The 20,506-nt window shown below is 35.1% G+C and overlaps 2 protein-coding genes across 4 annotated transcripts in view; both read right to left on the bottom strand.

Annotated features, from left to right (window-relative positions):
- Positions 1-338: 338 nt before the first annotated feature.
- On the bottom strand, positions 339-11,788 carry LOC135644821 (protein disulfide-isomerase-like). Its single transcript, XM_065162768.1, has 11 exons — positions 11,463-11,788; positions 10,630-10,660; positions 10,241-10,525; positions 9,967-10,155; positions 9,678-9,803; positions 8,308-8,445; positions 8,094-8,213; positions 7,323-7,440; positions 4,974-5,086; positions 2,083-2,282; positions 339-609 (listed from the first exon to the last, which is right to left on the bottom strand). The coding sequence occupies exons 1-10, from the start codon at positions 11,669-11,671 to the stop codon at positions 2,088-2,090; spliced, it is 1,524 nt and encodes a 507-aa protein (XP_065018840.1). The 5' UTR covers positions 11,672-11,788; the 3' UTR covers positions 339-609; positions 2,083-2,087.
- A 1,025-nt stretch (positions 11,789-12,813) lies between these two features.
- The window catches only part of LOC103983680 (GDP-mannose transporter GONST1), a 9,298-nt gene continuing 1,605 nt past the window's right edge, over positions 12,814-20,506 (bottom strand). Inside the window, exons 2-10 of one of the 3 annotated variants that reach the window (XM_009400944.3) lie at positions 20,306-20,488; positions 18,779-19,010; positions 18,561-18,700; positions 17,251-17,380; positions 16,737-16,835; positions 15,702-15,856; positions 14,247-14,363; positions 13,260-13,357; positions 12,814-13,168 (exon numbers count right to left, since the gene is read on the bottom strand). In XM_009400944.3, the coding sequence (XP_009399219.2) occupies positions 13,110-13,168; positions 13,260-13,357; positions 14,247-14,363; positions 15,702-15,856; positions 16,737-16,835; positions 17,251-17,380; positions 18,561-18,700; positions 18,779-19,010; positions 20,306-20,488 (1,213 nt within the window). In that variant the 3' untranslated portion in view covers positions 12,814-13,109. The remainder of the gene's footprint in view (positions 13,169-13,259; positions 13,358-14,246; positions 14,364-15,701; positions 15,857-16,736; positions 16,836-17,250; positions 17,381-18,560; positions 18,701-18,778; positions 19,011-20,305; positions 20,489-20,506) is intronic. The other 2 variants (XM_009400962.3, XM_009400951.3) reach the window with 2 other exon arrangements.

The raw sequence follows: 20,506 nt of genomic DNA, 5'->3' as shown, positions 1-20,506 counted from the left end.
AATTATTTAAATCAAGTTGGATGATAATAAACTCATCAAACCCTATAAATCAATCCAAAATTTTATCTACTTCTGATATTAAATTCAATCAAGGTGTTCAGATAAAGATAATAATAATAATAATAATAAAACCTTTCTTTTGATGGCCATTTTAAATATTCGATAAAAATAACTTTTTACGCCAAAAAATGGATCAAAGTGGCATGCATGCAGTAAAAACGTAAAACTTGAAGCCCTTCAATGTAAATTAATGTAGTCATGTCCCACAGTAGGCAATCGCAACACAACACCACCAAGATCTCGGAAACAACAGGCTAGCAAGAAAGCAACAGTAGATGTGTCAGCAAAATGATAGATTGGTAAGTTAAGCGACGAGAAATTCTCAACAAGTTTGATGCTTACTGCCATAAAACATGAAATTACATCATCCTCTAAATATAGAACAGTTCTCTAACCATACTTACTGCCATAAAACCCAAAATCAGGCATAAAGAAATGCCTTTTATTACTAGGCTATTTGGATTAAGGCATAGTAGCATAGTTTCTGCTGATCTTGTAGCTCCATGAAACAGTTGTCTTCCTCTCCCTCTACGGCTAACAAGATGACTCCTGCAGTTAGAAGAACCATCAGCAGGCGGTTCCCGATGGCATTGTCAATAATAGCCAAGCAACTAATCTAGCAAATACAATATCATAGCACTTGGTTACGTTTCTTTGGTTCATGCAAAGGGGAGGTTGAATTCATACAAAACCACTACCAACAATTCAAACCACTAACAAAATCAGAGTACAGAACGACGAATGTTCTAAGAGAGCATTACAGAAATAAAAGTTTGCCAACCAGGTCTTTTTTTTTTTCATTTATCTAAACCACAAGTCATTTCATGTATCCCTATTCCCGTGAGGTGATTCCTGCAGCTTTAGTGGAGTAAATGTGTCAAATTCTAATGTGTCTATCCAAGTCCTAAAAATTTTGACCAGTCCAAGAATCCGTGTTTGGATTAAGAATTGGAGCCCCCATTCAACTATAGCTCAGAATTATTCATTTGCTTCCCATCTAACCCACCATTGAAACAAATTCTGAATTCATATATAATCATAGATACAAAATTAAACAAAATTTAAAGAGTGGTAATATATTATATATTTAATCTGATCAGGCCAAAAAATGGAACAAATGAAGGCTGATGATACATTCTAATTCATCCAATCCGGTCATTAGTCAAGTTATCAGACTGATATGTTAAATCATGATCTGCAAAAATCAGATTGTATGTGTATGTTATATGATTAAAATGAGAATTTCAAAGTACACTGATATTTCATGATAGGGTGTTGGCAATATTCCAAGAAGCCCATCATCAACTCTGTATAAATTTCCAACAGCTGTTTCACCCCCGACATTAGATATTTTCATCATCATAAACATTGATGACTGATTCACCCTCTAGCCTAATCCCACTACAACTTATCCAAAACTTAATACCAAACTTTGGTATCTGAAAAGGTACTAAGTAGCAAAAACTTTTGTTAACATCACCTATATTCAATGATTAAGAGAATCAGTCAAGCATACCTGTCCTGATGTCATGGTACTGGCAAATCATTACAAGGCCAGGAAAGCATGAAATCATGCTGACTATGCAGGTCAATACACACTCTACACCAGTCTCCATGGGTTGATGCAGAACTGCATATGATTTTTGAACAAAGGCATGGCTTATTTTTGTCGATGAGTTGACCTACAAGCTACGGGCTTTTTCTTCTGCCAATTTCCAAGCTATAACCTTAACAAGACAAAATGGTGTGACCTGATTCTAATTTATTCCACAACCTCAACCTTATAATTCAATGACCTTTATTGAAGAAACAAAATCCTGAATGCCCAGAAAATTCCACAGCTTTAGCTAGAAATCAAGATATCATAGCAGAAAGAAATATATCTGGCTTTTATGCGGCATAAAGTATAATGGTAGATCCAAAGTTAGAAAAGCTAAAGTGTCTTACAATAAGAAAACACAAGTCAACCAATTTCAGTAATATCATGCCAAATATGATGGAAAATTAGGTCCCAGAACACACCGTGATTAAAGTTCATCTTTTGCAGAATGAGGTGAGTCAGGCTGACTGGTTGCATCACTATTTGTTTTCACAAAGTTAATGATAGCCTCTGCTGTCCTGTCTCCATCATACTGTGAAAGCTTGCCACTTGCAGATGAAAAGTAGAGTGTTGGGTAACCCTGAACATCAAATTCATTTGTAACATCGTTTGCTGTTGCGTCCTACATGTCGATGACAAAGAGAAAGAAAGGAGTTAAAAATGTTTCAGTTACTGCACTTATCAGAAACACATCACAGTGAGAAATAAGAATAGGCAAACAGAACTACATGTAAAGAATCTGATAAGTGGAAACAATAGCATTATGTAAGCATAAACACTAGGAGCAGAATATCCCAACTTGAATTTTTAATTGTCTGTTTCCTACATATCGTTGAAGTTAAAAAATAATTTCAAGGTAGCTTTTGATGGTGTTAATTTTTGCGGGATCTTGAAGACATAAAATGCTCATAAGATTACCAAGTTGTCTTTTTCTTAAGCTTATGCCCTCAGCAATGCCCCATTGCAAGACCCCTTTTTGTGGTGTAACTGACCATCTTTGTTAATGATTCATTTGGTGAATTTAGGTTGTTTTTCTCAAAATACTTGTTGAAAATATTTTTTTTTTCGGGATTTGGTATGCTATTATTCATGGCCATTATATTTCCAAAATCTAGATGACTGGATCAGCTTTTGATGGTGTTAACTGACCCATATTCCTACATTCGTAACACTAGCCAAGGTAGCTTTTGATGGTGTTAATTTTTGCGGGATCTTGAAGACACAAAATGCTCATAAGATTACCATGTTGTCTTTTTCTTAAGCTTGTGCCCTCAGCAATGCCCCATATGCTATTATTCATGGCCATTATATTTCCAAAATCTAGACGACTGGATCAACTTTTGATGGTGTAACTGACCCATATTCCTACATTCGTAACACTAGACAAGGTAGCTTTTGATGGTGTTAATTTTTGCGGGAGCTTGAAGACACAAAATGCTCATAAGATTACCAAGTTGTCTTTTTCTTGATGGAACCATGTTCCTTCCCTCACCTCGTCTCCGGCCTCTGGTCTATTGTCTCGAATTTTTAATTGTCTGTTTCCTACATATCATTTAAGTTAAAAAATAATTTCAAGACAATAGACCAGAGGCCGGAGACGAGGTGAGGGAAGGACCATGGTTCCATCAACAAAAAGTTGGTGCAAACATGGATGGCCCAAGTCCTTCATACCAGGTGAGTGAAAAATGCAAGGGTGTTGGGAGGTTTCAACATAAAAAATACAGTGGCGCTACAGAAAAACGTTTCATATTTATGGCTGCATGGAATTGCAAAGTAATTTAGTATATATGAATTAACAAGCAACCCATATACACGATCAAAACATCACCAATTGATTTTTATTTCAAAAAATCCCTCCTAATCCAGTGGATTATATTCTGATTCTATACCACAATACCTGTTAAAGAAATCTGATTTATATTAGAAAAACAATAACAAGTTCGAGCTACCCAGGTTGTGAATCCAATTAACTGAGATGTGCAGAAAAGGTAGGTTTCCACATTTATGGATGATGTCACGAGGAAGTCTAGGACTTGTTGGAATGTGGGGAAGTATTGGAAGTGTGGAAAAGTCAAAATTCGGCAGCCACCAGCTACAAAAGTCAAAACCCCAAAACTCATGCTATATTATCTATGCGATGCTGGATATCATATCAGTTTTTCTATTTCTTAAATGACTAAAAGTTCAGCACAGAGAAAAAAAATCAGCTCTTTGAAAAAAGAAGGCTACGCAATAAAGAATTCCTTACTTTATTGAAAAAGGTAAGATAGATCAAATTATCAAGTTTTGAAATATTAATTCATTGTCCTCATCTTTTCCATTCTTCATTTCTTTCTTATTTGCATCTGTTTCGTAATTTACTAATATGTTGTCTCACTGCTATATTATCTATGCGATGCTGGATATCATATCAGTTTTTCTATTTCTTAAATGACTAAAAGTTCAGCACAGAGAAAAAAATCAGCTCTTTGAAAAAAGAAGGCTACGCAATAAAGAATTCCTTACTTTATTGAAAAAGGTAAGATAGATCAAATTATCAAGTTTTGAAATATTAATTCATTGTCTTCATCTTTTCCATTCTTCATTTCTTTCTTATTTGCATCTGTTTCGTAATTTACTAATATGTTGTCTCACTGCTATTTTCTTCTTCTTTTTTCACCATCCATGTTACCGTATGAAGCTTAAGCTAATGAGCCAAATATTTTTTGACTGTTTAGATATTAGTAATGATATTATATCTAATTGTAGATTTGCTAATTTTAAAATTATTTAATATGTTACTAAGCTTTTGTCCCTTGCTTCAACAGTGCATGCAATCAGTCTAGCACCCAACACTTCAACTCCAAGAGACCTTAGCACAATAATATGCCTTGAAACTTTACACTGCATTATCCTCGCAATTCTAGATCTTTTTATCCTAAAATCCATTCAGATATATGTCAATAATATATTAATATCCTTGTCATATATTTGTTGCCCCTCATGCAATGAAACATATCCTAATGCTTACCGGGGTAAGACTGTTTATTGAAAACCTTGGTTAGGCTACCACAATGAAGTTAGTTCAAATTCTAATTCATTATGACAATGTAACCTTATTGATTGTGGATCGTAACACTGTCTATGATGTTTCATATGAGAAACAAAAATAAGGATAAGAAAAATATATAAATAATGAAGATTTGTAAGTAGTTGTCATATCACAAATAATTGGAAGGAACTTAAGAAGTAGGCATTGCACCAACTATCAAAACAATATCTTTAAAAGAAAGCACAACATCCCAAATCAGAAGCATAATATAAATAAGGTTACCATCTTTGCAATGATCACATCTGCATTATTTTCAAATGAGATGGCCACTTCATCTAAAATAGGTGCTAATTTCTTGCAATGCCCACACCAAGGTGCATAAAATTCAAGCAGAACTGCAAGACAAATAATATCAGGGATTAAGAAAACATCAGAAATTGTGCAAAGAATCATAATAAACATCTGATTTAAAGAGTTTATGAATTAATTATAAATCATATTGTTCAGTTCAAGGGTGGGCGTTGTAGAGGCAAACATTTTTTGTGACATATCTTTTGATAAAAATAAAGTTTATTTTATAGAATAGCATCTTCCTAAACAACTATTGCATATGATACTCTGTAAATAGCAGCTTCAACAAAATTTGTCTAATTGAAAGACACAAGGCTATATAACACACTTCAAGTAGCTCTATGTTTGCTTAATCTAAAAACATGATCCAATGGCTTAGATATATATTCTAGCATAGTGAATTAAAATGTTTGGGACTGATATATATATATATATATATATATATATATATATATAGTGTGTGTGTGTGTGTGTGTGTGCGCGCGTGTGTGTGTGTGTCTTATTCTTCTTCCACAAAACAAATCATGTATGTGTATCGGTCACACCAAAAGAAATTATTCCCTAAAGATATGGACTTAAATCGGACATGTTCTTCAGGGAAATGAAACCTGATCAAATTTAAAGGTCTTTTATGAAGAAAGGTTATAATACATCTAGAAATCATATCCAGGTGTGCAAAATCATGACCTTATATAGCAATAAGATGCCTTATTGTAATCAAATATATTATTCATTCTATGAAAAGGACATCTACAAATCAAAGGACATAAAAAGCAAAGGCCTCCAAGTGTTCATTTTGTTGCCCTTGTGAGTGCGATAATTTTGTCAATAAAAATATTTTTTGAATAATGTAACCTTTTTAACCTGCCATTTCCCCTCTATCCTCTCCTCTTTCATTCCTCTTCAATCCCTCTCAAATTCCCACCCAAATTACAGTATCCACCCAAATAGCAGATTTCTCAAAATTAGTCAATCTCAACAAATTAAAGCCTCAATCTTGAGGTCCGAACCAAGGTTTCTCCAAAAATAGGTAAACCCGAACCTTATCTTTCAATTTAATCACTTTTTAGTTCGTTGCAAGAAGTACAGGAATAGATTTCTTATCTTGTACCCGAACCTTATCTTTCAAATTTAATAACTTCCTAGTTTGTTAGGAATAGATTTCTTATCTCGTAAAACGATTATTTCACGAATCTCGATTAGGATCTAGGTGTTTTCTTTAATGGATTGAGACTAGATCCATAAGGATCATCTTGAAACTTGCAGATCGAAACAAGATCTGAAAGAATCAAGACTTGAATCATGCAAATCTACGCTAGATCCATGAGGATCATGACTTGAGCCTAGATCTACAAGGATCAGATCTTCGCGGATCTAGATTAGATCAGCAAAAATCTAAGCAGCATCCATGTGGAGCTAACTTCAATCCATGAAAATCTAGCCTATGTCCATTTAGACCTAGTCCAGACTCCAAATCCACATGGATTAAGCCTTGATTTTGGAGGATCTAACTTAGATATACAAAAGTGAAGCCTAAATCTGCAAGATTCAAGTCATGATCCATGAATATCTATGCTAGATCTGAATGAATCTAGGCTATATATAAATGGACCTATGCTTGACTTTTACCAAAGTAGGCTAGATATGCATGGATCTAGGCTAGATTTTCACATATCTAATTGTTCCTTGCAGATCTAAGCTAGGTCTGCATGAATCTAAGCTACATTTTTTGCCAATCTATGCTAGACCATGAAGCATCTTGTGGTAAAATTATTATGACTATGTTAAGATTTGAAGCAAGCACCTTATGGTAAAATTATTATACTATGTGAAAATTTTTCAAGGACTATACTCCATAATTACAACTTCAAAAATCTTCAATCAATTCACTAATTTTCCTTACTAATAACTGTGCCCAACATCGATCTAAGAAGTATCTAAATCTTGAGGCCAGCCAATTAAGACAACAAATTCAAACTTAATAAGTTACCAGTTCTGCAGGTCATAAATAATTACAACCATAATATGTTCCTTGGTAATCTAATATGACAACCTTCTGACCTCAGTCACTTTCCCAAAATCATCCACCACAAATTATTGCAACTACTTTTGCAAGGAAAATAGAAGCTTCACCAATGGTTCTATGATTCTAGAATCAGTTAGAAAATATGCAACAACAAAAGAATTTTTAACATCAAATAGCTAGGCCAACTAAATTATAAATCAACAAGTCCAACAATTCAAGCTAATTAAAGGTGTGAGTTTAGGATAAGAACGAACCATTCTTTCCAGAGCCAAAAACTACTTCTTGGAGAGTATCAGCCACCACAATTTTGACAGGCTCATTGTTAACTTCAGGTATTGGCTCTGATTTTCTGTAAGGCTTTAAGTTACCATCCTGCATACATGCAGCAAAATCAAATGCCATCATTGGATAGTCAAAACATTTCAAATAGTCTAGTCCCTAAAATTTCATTCAGGTGGCAATTTTGTTATTGTATCCAGAAACAGAATCATAACTTATCGTATAACCAAAATCCCCTACCTTGTTATCAACTTACATGAAGTTTGGTTCTTGGATTTGGAAACCGGAAAGGAATGGTAGTGAGTGATTATCATTCCTAGTTTTTGTTTGAACAAATGGGATTTGAAATTTCATTTTGAAGGATTATAAATTCTCTTTTGAGGGGATTTGTTCATTATTACCTTCAGATATATCATATGTTTAAAAGTAACTATAATATTAAAAAAAAATACTCTCATGGGAAAATTCAATATTCTTGTTGTACCCTATTTTAATCTTGATCAGCACTAGGGTTTATGAAACAGACATATTGTCATTTCAGCTCTAATTCCAAGGTGCATGAACCAAACATATAACTGCATACTTGCATCATGGTTATGACACTACTACACATAAAGATGTCAACCTCTACGAGCATAGACAACCTAGATAAGACGAGATCTACAATGATAAAATGATATCAGAAGATGCTTAGTTCACCCATGTATCATTGCAAATATCAAGCAAAAGGACAATCTGTAACATACTATGTAGTCCTTCACCCATGTAGCAATCTGATCAGGGCTGACTTTTGGTTGAAGATACTTCTTGCCATCATTTTCTTGAATGATAATGAGAGGCACCTGTTCTTCCTTTAGGCCGAAATACTGTTGAGTTTATATCATGTGGAAGACATAATTAATAGGAATAATAAGGAGATGCCAAAAGAAGATAAAGACAAAAATGTCCACCAGAACAAACCTGGAAGGCACCTTGACTGGCATCAAGGTCACCAATTAAGAAGTTTATGTTTTTCCCCTTGCAATTCTCAGCAGTCTCATGTAACTTAGACTTGAATGCATCAAAATTTTCACCACTGAAGTTCATAAAAAGCATAGCCTGGATTGTGATATACCAATAGAAGTAAGAAAATATCCAAAGGAGAAAATAATGTTAAAATTTTTGAGCTACAATATCCAACAAAGAAGGAATCTGAATACATGAATAAAGCAACATACTACAGTTAAGTGCTTTCTAAAAGAACATTGTAAAACCACCCCCTCAGTCAGAAAATGTGAATTCTCCAACTGCATCTAGATGGTTAATGGTGACAACTATTATAGAGAATTATAAGCAGCTACCTCTAATTATCAGAGAGAATTTGATGGAACACTGCTGTCATATTGAAGAAAAATAACAAATACTAAATAAGCATGTTATGCAGCATAGGGATCATAGTTATCACAACTTCAACATAGGCAAATAGAAAAAAAGCCCTGTCCTTCCAAACAGAAAAACCAAGAAACACACGTGGAGTTGGCTGCAATTTCCACATGCATGCGGGAACAATTTAACTGCAGTAGCATGCCCATAGGACTTATGGATGTAAAATTTCACAATACACAAATATTCAACACTATTTTTATACATCTAAAATGACAAAGATGCCAAGAAAATCAAGAACCAAAATGAATTAGGAAAAAAGAACATGATATGCAATATTTAATATACCATTATCATCCTAATGCTTTTAATTTTTCTTCATCAATATAATATGTTTATTGCTTGCATAGGGCAGGAATATGGTTGTTCAAAGTATCATTTTGAATGTTTCTTGAATCAAGCTTCAAAAAACTAGTTGGATCGGTACATACCAACCAGTATTTACCATTCCGACTAAGAATTGATACGCGGACCAGACAATTTCACACAGTTCAAAACTGGTCTTTTTTATTTTTTTTAAAAAATCTAGATAGCCTATTGACATCTCCTGGCTGTCAAACTGGTTTTTGTCAAATTCTTTTAACTATTTTTAAGCTGGACAGCCTGTCAGAAGTGCTGCTGTTGACAGCCAAAACAGCTTCCAAGAGGACTATTGACTGTCAACAATAGTCCTCTCCTCTCCACTGCCCCTGACCTTCTTCTCTCCTCCACTCCTTTTCTCCCTCTCTCTTTGGTCCGTGCTGATTGGTATGCTAGTGTACCATGTGCCACTGTGTTGGTATTTACCAGTCCCATACCTATGCGACCAAAGACAGGTATGGTCTGAGACAGGAACTTGAATCCTTGGTATGAATACAGGTAGTAAAAATGGAGTAAATGAGAAGAACAAATACAAATCTGCTTCTTACTTTGCTATTAGGACTGTTAAAGAACTTTATAAGGAAAGGGTGATTGCTTGGATCCTTGTCAAAAGTAGCGACAACCGGGATACTTGCAGATTCGATAAGCTTCTCCAGAGCATCAACATCAAAATCCTGCAAGGGATGCCAGAAGTTACTGTATCAGCACAAATGAATTTTACACAGTAGGGCAATTAAAAGACAATGATCATATTGACTAGGAATTATTATGTATACACATACTTGAGTTCTCAACAGCAGTCAGATAAAAAAATCATAACTGGGTTTCCAAAATCACCTTAAAATCAACAAAAAGTTCATCAAATGGCTTAAACAGCCTAACTACTGGTAGTTTTACTGTTGGATCCCCACGTGGAAGTAGTTTGGCCTCTGACGTATGACCAAAATCATATTCTGACCTTAACTTCTCAGCAACCTTGATGTAATTTTCAAATTCTTCCCCAGAAAATTCTTGAAATATACCAACCTATAAGATGGTAACCAGTTTGAGAGACAGCAAGTATGGCAGAGATACAAAAGAGAAAATGGAACAAAATAAATGGATGTCTTACAATAAAGATCTTATCAACAATTAGGTTACTAGCATCCTCTGAGGATTTAATTACAGCGGATGCAGGACCAGCTTGTTTCTTCAAGTATTCAATTATTCCATCAGCCTCCCGAGGACCTTTATACTCTTGGATGATATCCCCTCCATTCCTGAAAATCTTGAGTGTAGGGAAGCCCTTGACTTCATATTTTGATGCAAGTTCTTTGTTTACATCTTCGTTTGCATCAACCTTAGCTAAAACAACTGGAGGATCATTTTTACTCAATACTGATGCGGCCTTCTCATACTACATGCACAAAACAAAGAACAATCAGGAAAATTATAATTGTTTATTTTTTGTGTTAAATTAGTTAAAAGAAATTGCCCTCAGTTATGTTGTGGAAACTATACCTCAGGAGCGAGCCTCTTACAATGACCACACCTATCAAGAAAAACATAAAAATATTTCCAGATCAGGAAAGAAAACAGAGAAAAGCTAAAGATAACTGTGTATATGTCATGCATGAACTACAAATAGCAGGTAAGCTTTGAAATTAATATATTAAACTGTCCTGATCCAAGTTTACAACAAAATGGCTGGAGAAAATGTATTTGAACCTTAAGTTGGTAACTCTTTCTACTCTCGGAAACCATACAATCTCAGTTTGCACCAGTCAGTGCAACCACTTACTTGACTAACTCTGTCAAGTTATGGAATACCAAGCAAGTCCTTGCAACAGAAGCACATCAGTGAGCACAGGACAGGTAGATGTAACAAATGCTTATTTGGCACAGCATATGGTGCTATGAATTTTGAGATCTAAAATATTAACAGATTGATCTCAGAACCAAGAAGCGGAAAGTAATAATCCCGATCTGATCCACGTCAAAAGGAACGGCTACGCAAATTAGATCTCTGAGACAACTACCAGGAGTTGTATAACATATGTCAATCGTCAAATCCTTGTTAAAAAAATAAATAATCTCCTAATAGCACAGCCCATGCACGATGTAGCATCAAGAACGGCCAAAGTCAACCACTTCGTAGCCGCCGCACCTCCACAATTGGACACATGGACGGAGGCGGAAAGAGAAGTTCCATGACCAGGAAAGATAAATCAAGCATCTCAAGGGATCGCGGATCTGTTTTGAGGGATCCAAGCTCAACAAAACTCGTGACCATGTCCTACAACAGATCCACTGTGCTACGAGCGGTGACAAAAGAAGGGAAGCGACGGGATTACCATGGGGCGTAGAACTCGACGACGATGAAGGGGTGTTTGGCGACGGTGTCGTAGAAGTTGGAGTGGTCAAGGGTGAGGACGAACGAGGGCTCGGCCTCAGCCGCCGCTGCCGCCTCCTCTTCCTCCTCCGCTAGGGCAGGCGAGAGGAGGGAGGGGAAGACGAGGAGGGCAAGGCACGCCGCCGAGATCCAAACCCTGGAAGTGGCCATGGAAGAGAGACAGAGAAGACTATGGACTTACTCGCCCTCCCAATTAAATATATAATGTGGTCGAGTGATTCATGTGGTAGAGATTACGAAGAAAAAAACGCGACCGTTGTATAAGAATGATGCCCGTGCTCACCCACGAGTCCACGGGATCCGGTGTCTCCCACAAAACACGAAAGTTTTGGCAACAAAGATAAGACAGAACTGTGTATCTATAAATATATAAGACACGTGCTCACCCACGAGTCCACGGGATTCGGTGTCTCCTACAAAACACGACAGTGCTTGGCAAAAAGATATATATATATATATATATATATATATATATATATCATGGATTAAAAGAAAGGGTAGTGAGACAGTTCTACAAGTTGATATCTCTTTAATATTCTTTTACAAAGATAAGAGCTTTATGGAAGATACTTTGAATCGAGACGATTACAACGACTACTCTGTTCTTGATTATGAAGTGTTTTAGAACTTCAAATAACTCAACCTTGCCAAGCTGCTGCCCAAATGGATGAATTGTCATGGAGTTTCCATGTGGAGTAGAGAGCCACAGGTAGGATTTGGAACAAGGACATCAAATACCATCCAAGAAATAAAATTTGTGGATGCAGGTTTTTAGTTAATCTTGAATAGCGCCCGAACATCATCTGCATAAAATTTGTCTAAATGGCTACTTGTATCAAACAGTTGTCAAATCCAACTAATAAATTCTTCATTATATCTTCAATGTGCATAATCACGAGGATGCTTAAAATATGGGGAAACAGATTTCAAAACCTGCTGCTTTCTTCTCCTCATATTTAGCTTAACAATCAGCATTTCAGCACAATGGTGAATAGGAACCTCAACTGATGACTATATCCATCATGACCTACAGAACAATCTTACTAGCTACTCAGTGGACATTGTGGAACATGATATGACGCATGCTTTGTAAGCATATGCTAAATGTACATGCGCATGTAAATTTAGTTTGCCAACAGGGAATCCTTATCACATAAAAACAGTGGACCTACTTTGTACTCGGTTGAACCTGCTTGTTCTTGAGATGGACGGTAGGCAGTCTTTTTGGCTACACTGGCTTGTGTCTATGAAGCACTAATCCTGCTCTACCTGCTGAATCAAAAAATTAATCATTGATCCAACATGCCTCTGTATTGGACGGACAATAAGTGTTCCTGATACAATATGTAAAATGACAAGATAGTCGTCAAACATCTTCTCCTTTATGAAGAAGAATCATTTACATGTCAAGAATGTCGCATGAAGGCTTGATGAGTGTTTGTTATCATAACTTGTATGATTAATTTGTTCACTCTCCTTAATAATGTCTTCACTCTGTTATGATGGGTTGCATTTCCACTACATCAATCATCCAGCATAAGTCTTTCTCAGACTGAAGGTGTGTTCATGTAAAGCATCTTTCTCTGCATCAGGATTGAGATCGCTCCTGCAATTTTGCTTTAGCAAAGAATACACCTGCTAAGAGGCCTGCCGAAGCAGTTTTAAACATAACCATTATATAAGCACATAGATGTATACACTCAAACCAAAGCATAGTTGCTAAATAAAGGAAACCTACCAAAGAGAATGCTCAAGGAATTCTCCAAGCTGGTTGGGACTTTAAAAAGAAGGATCCCAGCAATTGAAAGAGGAATCTTATTAAGCGACCCTACAAGGCTGTAAAAGCCACACATTGATTGATAAGTTTTGCTCAGCATATTTGAATATTTGTACAAATATCACCATAATGTTCAATTGTTAATTTTCAGAAAAGAAATGGCCAAATCCAGTCCTTAAATACCTACAAACAAATTGTATGCAGAAAAAAAATCATGGCTCATTCAAGTGATGTAGCAACACAACCATTTCAATACTATCATTTTACATGTGATGCAATTGTCTTTTAAAGCCAATTTACCAACATTTCTAGGTATTCGTGTTTGTCTAGGATGTTAGCTTTTACAATGGACATGAGCAGTTAGAGAAATGTTATTCCTATTTCCTAGTAAGCAACTTGCACATTGCTTGACTTGGGGCCTTCAGATAGAACTCACTCCTACTTAGCAACCACAGAATGTGTGACTTGAGATTATGATACGTGATGGCATTTACCTTTGAAATACACAAACCAGCTTTAGATAATGGCTGATGTGTTGACAGGTGTACTTGGAACTTGTTCTCCATCTTCTATATTGCCCTTATGCTAAAAACAGAGCAATAGTAGACTGATAAAACAAGCTCAAGAATAGCTTTAGATTGGATTCGATGAAATCTACTAATCATTGGGCAGAATTAGTAGTCTTCTTGGCAACTCAAGTTCTAGCACAACAGTATGCTTCCAAGAATCATCATAATAAGAAAGCTAAAATGGAAGAACATGCTGCTGATAGCACATTTCATCTGAATCTTCTATCAAATAGGCAAAAATACAAAGGTGAAGGCCAAAATATTCTTATGCTAGTCCAATGAATATGCAGAGATTCATTATGGTGGCTAAGGATGGACTTAATGGAAAACAGGAGAAAGTGCAATAGAATTTATTTGACAACTAAAAAATTGTTCATACCTGTATGTGGTTGCACCTGTCTGATGAAGGAACCACAGTGAAGTGAAGCTGATAGCAAGACCCAAAAAACCACTTGAAGTTATCACCAACCAAAACATAGGCATCTTCAAAAGTGGCCTGCAAATTCACTAGCGAAATCATAAGCCCATCAAAGATAGAAACAACAATATTGCTTCCTTTCCAAACAATCATGAAAGAGAGAGAACAATATTATCTTCTGATGAAATTGTCAAAGTGCTACAAAGTCATTTAAGGTTATAAATAAATGAAGCAGTGAAAAGAGCAGAGAAGGAAAGATAATCTACCTCCAAAGTCACATATCTAGCTCCATTCAGAAAAGGACTTAACATTTAATGAGTATCATGGAATGTTTCTTACAATTAGAGTATTATAGGGATCACTTACTTTTCATTACAACAATTTTAAAAACTTGAATGGATTGTGAAACAGCTCAAAGTTCTTCCGAGTTAAAATTTCCACTGACTCGATCCATTTCCACTACTTTTTACAATCAATAATTTAGAACTTTTTGATCCAACATAAATTTGCAGGCAAAATTATTTACATTGTAACACCGGACACAATCATTTTCCTACCTTCTGCATATTTGTGCATTTGTCACCAAGTACATATTTGTATCTTTTTTTGTATCTCCTTGTCGACCTCCAAGACCTCACTGCTGAGGTAGAGTACGTGTCCCTGATGTAGCTAACCAGTCTCCAAAACAATGTGACAGTGTAGGTGGTGCCAACACTTGTCCAATGACAGCATTTGGAAAAGTATATAATACTAATAAGCATGAGGGAAGAAGAAAGAAAAAACAAAGAAGAAAACAAAAAGAAAGAACCACTTGGTCGATCTCCAAAAGACTGATATGTAATGAGCCAATGAGAGTGTCCGGCAGGTTGTATCCACTTATCTCATACATTGGGTGTCTCTGTTGCTCGTGGCAGTTGAGAACTCAACTATAGTTGCAGTTGCAATCATGGTAAAATTGCAATTCAACAGATAGAGGGCACAAAGGGAAAGGGGTAAAGTACATAGAAATGACAATATCACCCCATTCTTCTGATTTGGTATATCACCTCTTTTTTTCCTATTAACAGAGGAGTACTGTTACTCAAATTAATATATTCAACTGCCAGTTAATGTGCTGATATGTATACTTAAAACAACTGTTTTTGGCTGTCGTTCCCTCATTGGAATGGTAAATTTCAGCCAAACCGACAGGTTACCACCAATAAATCATCATCGATATTGATGGTGAGTAGACCTTTAAATTTAAACGAAGTGCCATTAATAAAGATTCGGTATTTGTTTTCCAATGTTTTGAACAAACAGCATAAAATTGTAAAAAGAAATCATGTTCGAGAAATAAGAGTGGAAGCAGCATATGTTAAAATTACTGCTGAAGATGGTGTAAACGTTAGAAATCAAGTTGAATAGATTACTCACGTTTTATAAAGGTAGTCAACTTCATTGAAAGCAAATATAAGAAGAAGTCCCAAAGGCAGAGAAAGGGTATTATTGAGCAAAACCATTGAAAACTCATTCAACTTCCCAGATTTAGTGACTTGCTTTGCAGTGTCCATGACTCGTCTTAGTGTTAACTGAGATATAGAAGGACATTTGTCAGCCATACATATCAAGAAAGATTTGTCAGACTGCAGTAGACTTTTCAGCTTTTATTTTTATAAATAGGGCCAACAAGTTACATAGGTCAGCATTAATAAACTGATACCAACATAAGTCAAACAAAATGCATAATTACCCTCCACATAGGTATCCAAATATTTTTTTTCAAATAAGCATGAATATGCCTTGTGATACATGAGTCTTATGCAGGCTTTCTACATAACAAGGAGTATGAGTGTTGATTAGAAGCTTTCCACGTTTCAAGGACTCAAGGAGTCTACTAATCCCTTAATGTGCATTCAAATGGCCCCAACATCAGGGTCATTTGAGTTCCATCGAGGGCAATGTCTCTAGTCAAACAAAGATATCTAATATCCCTCATTGTTGCCATTATTATCTTTTAAGGCCTCTCCCTCCTTGCAACAACTGTATGAATTCACTCACCCAACTTAATTACTGCATTTGTAGGTCTCCTTAGAATAGGTCCAAAGCACCTTAAGTAGTTTTCTTTCACTTTATCCTTGATTGCAACTATCTTCACTTTTCAGTGTCCAAAATTGAAATATAATTCTTATTTTATCTTTCTATAAGCCCAAGCATTCATCTAAATATCCGAATTCAAAACAAAATTGTGAAGTCTCAGGTTGAAAAAAATATGTATGAGGAAGGATTTTTGCCACTATAAGTCCGTCATGCTTATACACATTGAAAAACTATTCAAAACTTTCAAACAATATGTTTTTGGATTAAGATAGAAAGTAAATAAAAGATGTCATTTCATGTGTGATCTTTCACATATAGAACAAATACTGATTTTTTCATGTGATGAGAAGAGAAAGCATGTAAGGAACTGACCGAATAAGATGCTGTCAGAAAACAATTTAAGGTCTGCCATATATAGCCAATTGCATGAAAGGAGAGATCAGTCATCCCTCCTGAAAATGCGGAAATTATCTGTAAAGAAGACAATATGTTAAGCATCAGGGAATTAAATTTTAATCAATGTCCTTCAGAACAGATTAAAGATCAACCTCGTAATTTTCAGGAAATGAAATACCTAGAACTATTTTATATGAATGATCGTGATGCTAATTAGCTAAATGAAAATGTTGAACAGCAGCCAGAATGATCTAGTAATTTGCACTTAACCATTGTTTGCAATATTTATGTATTAGATTCCAAAGAACAATGTGTGCAATGAAAATATTCCTTTATTCTATTTTTCGTTTGACACAGTTGCCAAAGAACACTTGTCTAATCAGATGTATACACTATTTATTGATGCTACCAAATCAAGGAACTACATATAAAATTTGAAATTTCTTTCCTTGCATTATATGCTGAATTTTCTATATTTCATACGGAATACCATTAGGAATAGGGCTGTCCAAACTCTCTTGTCGTGATGCTTCATGAAGAGGTATGTTTCCCCTAGAGCAGTAATGACATTGGTGACATTCTTGAGAACTGTTATCATTGCAACATTGATATATTTTAAGCTGCAAATATAACAAGCACACCTTCAGCAACATTAGATAAATAGAAATATCCACTAATAGGAGAGTAGGATTTCATACATATATATACGATGAAATTGTGGTTTAAAACTATGAAAATAACAAATCTCAACAGTATATATTTCAAGTATTTGAACAAAGATACAACACTGATGAAATACATGCAATAAGGGTGTATACCAGATTGAGGACCACCAAACAACAGAGATAAGAACTAAATGAGAATACTTCCAGCTGATAAAGGCAGAAAAAAAAACATCAAATATGTTCCATAAAAAATAAAAGGAGAAACAAAGTAGTCCATGAAAACTTGCAGTGGTCATATGATATCACTTTGTTGACACTTCGAAAATCCAGCATTTCATGGCAACTGAATGTTGTTCAAAAAATCCAGGACAAATAGTTTGATTGAACCATAAATTTGCTCTCAAATCATAAAACATAGAAATGTGAGATCTTCTGTGGACACCTTTGTATGAGTGCATATAAGAAAGTTTAAGATGGGAAAGGATGACAATGAACAGAATTTCCAATAAGTCATGGCCCTCTGTGTTTACTATCTCAAGATGGCAAGATAGCGAAACAAAACACCGACTGGCACAATGCTATTAACTGCTAACAGACAAATGAAACTTGATGTCAAGAATAGGTGATCCATGCAAAAACAAAAACTGACTCACAAAACTATGCTGGTACCACAGTTGATCTGCCTTTATCACAATTTTGATATTAAGAAAATGATTTGTGCTGCAAGAACTTCTTATTAGCTCTAAATACATAAAATTAAAAAGCAGATAAGCATTCACATGTGCCCTTGCAGTCTACGGTGTAGATTGACCATAAACAAAAAGAATATCATTGGTTATTCTTTTTCCTTCTCTCGAGTACAAATGCAAGTAATTCAAAGTTTCAAACAAAAGAGGTGTAAGGAAACATGAAGTATGCTATCACATATAATTAGAGAGGTCCTCAAATTTCTATCAGACTACAAGCATATGAAAGTACAAAGGTTGATTTTATTGGCATTTCCTCACTGAAATTAGCATTCTACTTAAATCACTGAACCATTTGATTTCACTGTAAAATAATAGAATTGACTAAATATTGCAATCATCCAAGAGGAGAACGATAAAAAAATCTGTCTTATAGAAATTTGTCATACCTAAACATGCTTGTGATGAGCATCCCAACAAATATAACATTAACTGGAAACCATACTTTAACTAATTTCCATGTGAGTGGTTCTGTTGATATTACACCAAATATCCTCAAGATGGAGACTACAAGTACTGAAACAAGATTCTGCAAACAAAGAAAAGGCATCAAACTACATATACGGTGTTTAGAAGCACAAAACAAAACATAGATTGCTAATTGCACCTGGTAAACCATTAATGATATTCCAGCATTAAAATCATAGCCTGAGAGCACAAACTTGTTAACAAGTATCATGCTGCATGATGATATGCAGTATGCAAGACCAGATAGAAGAGATTGATTATGTAACTTTATAGGTCGGTAGCAGCGTAAAGTCTTAACTCTGTCTTTTTCAACTTTACCATCTTCCAAGTCCATCTCATCATCACAGAAAGATTTTGCACCAGATAAAGACCTATAGATGAAAATAAGGTGTTTTAGAAAGACAGAGAAATTTAGCAGACTTATCATATAGATTAATGGATACAATCACAAAAAGAGAGAGAGGCAACTTAATATATGCTAAATGAAATGAGACAAAAGAGGCAAAGTTGTTCTACAGTTGCCAAACTGATTCATAGCTATATGTACAAATGTTGAAAAGGCTTCAAAGGGAACTGTACAATAAACCCGGTGAAAATTAGACTTTCTTTGTCTGTATTAATATAATAAAATTATTCATCCTCTATATTTCAGATGCATTTGGAATAAAAGAATCAATCTCATGCAAACTAGACATGTTAAATGAGAAATAAACAAGTTGCATATGACTCAAAGTATGGATCCACTTACAAAGATTTGAGCATTAATAGATAAAAATACTAGGACTAAAAAGGACAATGCAATATAGGTACTATATTACCAGCTTATGCTTTTATTAATTTGTGATGCTTGTTTCTAAAGTTTAACTGTGATAAAGTACAATATTAATCAACTAGGAAACTGCGACGATGAGATTCAAAGTGATATAATTAAATACAACAAAATCCAACACTTCTAATGTGAACCCTACAGTAATCAACCATGAAGTAGAATTTTTCTTATCTAACATGATAAACAACCCATCCTCTATATTCTAGATACACTCAAAATAGAAGACCCTATCTCATACAAAGTAGACAAGCAACATAACAAAAAAACCAAGTTGCAAATGACAAAAAATATGAATCCAGTTACAAAGACTGGAGCCTAAGTAGATCACAGAACTAGGAATGTAGTAAAGGAAGAAATTTTTTTATTACTTCCTCATCCTCAGGTTGTGCTTTTAGTACTTTGAGACACTCAGTTCAACTATAGTTTAAACTGCAATAAGAATGATTATTAATCAACTGTGAAGATGAGATTCAGCGGTTGTCAAGCTGATTGAATTAGATGTAATGAAAAATCAAATCTTCTGTTTTATATAAATCCAACACTTTCAAGTTGCAAGCAATTAATGGTATGGTAAAACATCTGAGACATGGAGCATATCAAGAAGAGGAAACCAGAAAAAAGGAAGTCGTACATACAATATAAGATACTATGACATGGATGAAAAGAAATGTTGAAGGATAAAATTATGAAAGGACATGAAGATGTCTGCTAGCTTGCTTGGTAGGCTTAGATGGTTGATAGCAAGATCTTGGAATCAAATCCCATCTTTGTAACTTACTCTTGCCAAACAGAATGCAAAAAGAAAAAAATTATGAGAGGACATCAAGCCTACCCTACCGGCTTACAACATCTCTTCTTCCACTGGTTACAAGATTTGTTACTGGACTTAGATCTCCATTCTGCTCACGGCTAATCAAAACAGTTCTTTCACCATTTAAAACCAAATTACTTGCATCTTCAGAATCAAGTCTCCCAAGAAGTCGATCGGGAGAGTTCAGAGGAATACCTAAAGGAACACCTCTGGGATTAAAAGGATAG

This window comes from Musa acuminata, chromosome BXJ1-1 (assembly GCF_036884655.1).
Source record: "Musa acuminata AAA Group cultivar baxijiao chromosome BXJ1-1, Cavendish_Baxijiao_AAA, whole genome shotgun sequence".
Taxonomy (NCBI): Eukaryota; Viridiplantae; Streptophyta; class Magnoliopsida; order Zingiberales; family Musaceae; genus Musa; species Musa acuminata.
Note: the sequence above shows the minus strand (reverse complement) of the source record. Positions and strands in the feature narration are given on the sequence as shown.

Excerpts from the sequence above, each read along its gene's own strand:
- LOC135644821 (XM_065162768.1), bottom strand. The coding sequence starts at position 11,671 with ATGGCCACTTCCAGGGTTTGGATCTCGGCGGCGTGCCTTGCCCTCCTC. Across the intron at positions 10,156-10,240 it reads TTGTTGATAAGATCTTTATT|GTTGGTATATTTCAAGAATT; the intron begins GTAAGACATCCA and ends ACCATCTTATAG. Across the intron at positions 9,804-9,966 it reads AACTTTTTGTTGATTTTAAG|GATTTTGATGTTGATGCTCT; the intron begins GTGATTTTGGAA and ends CATCCCTTGCAG.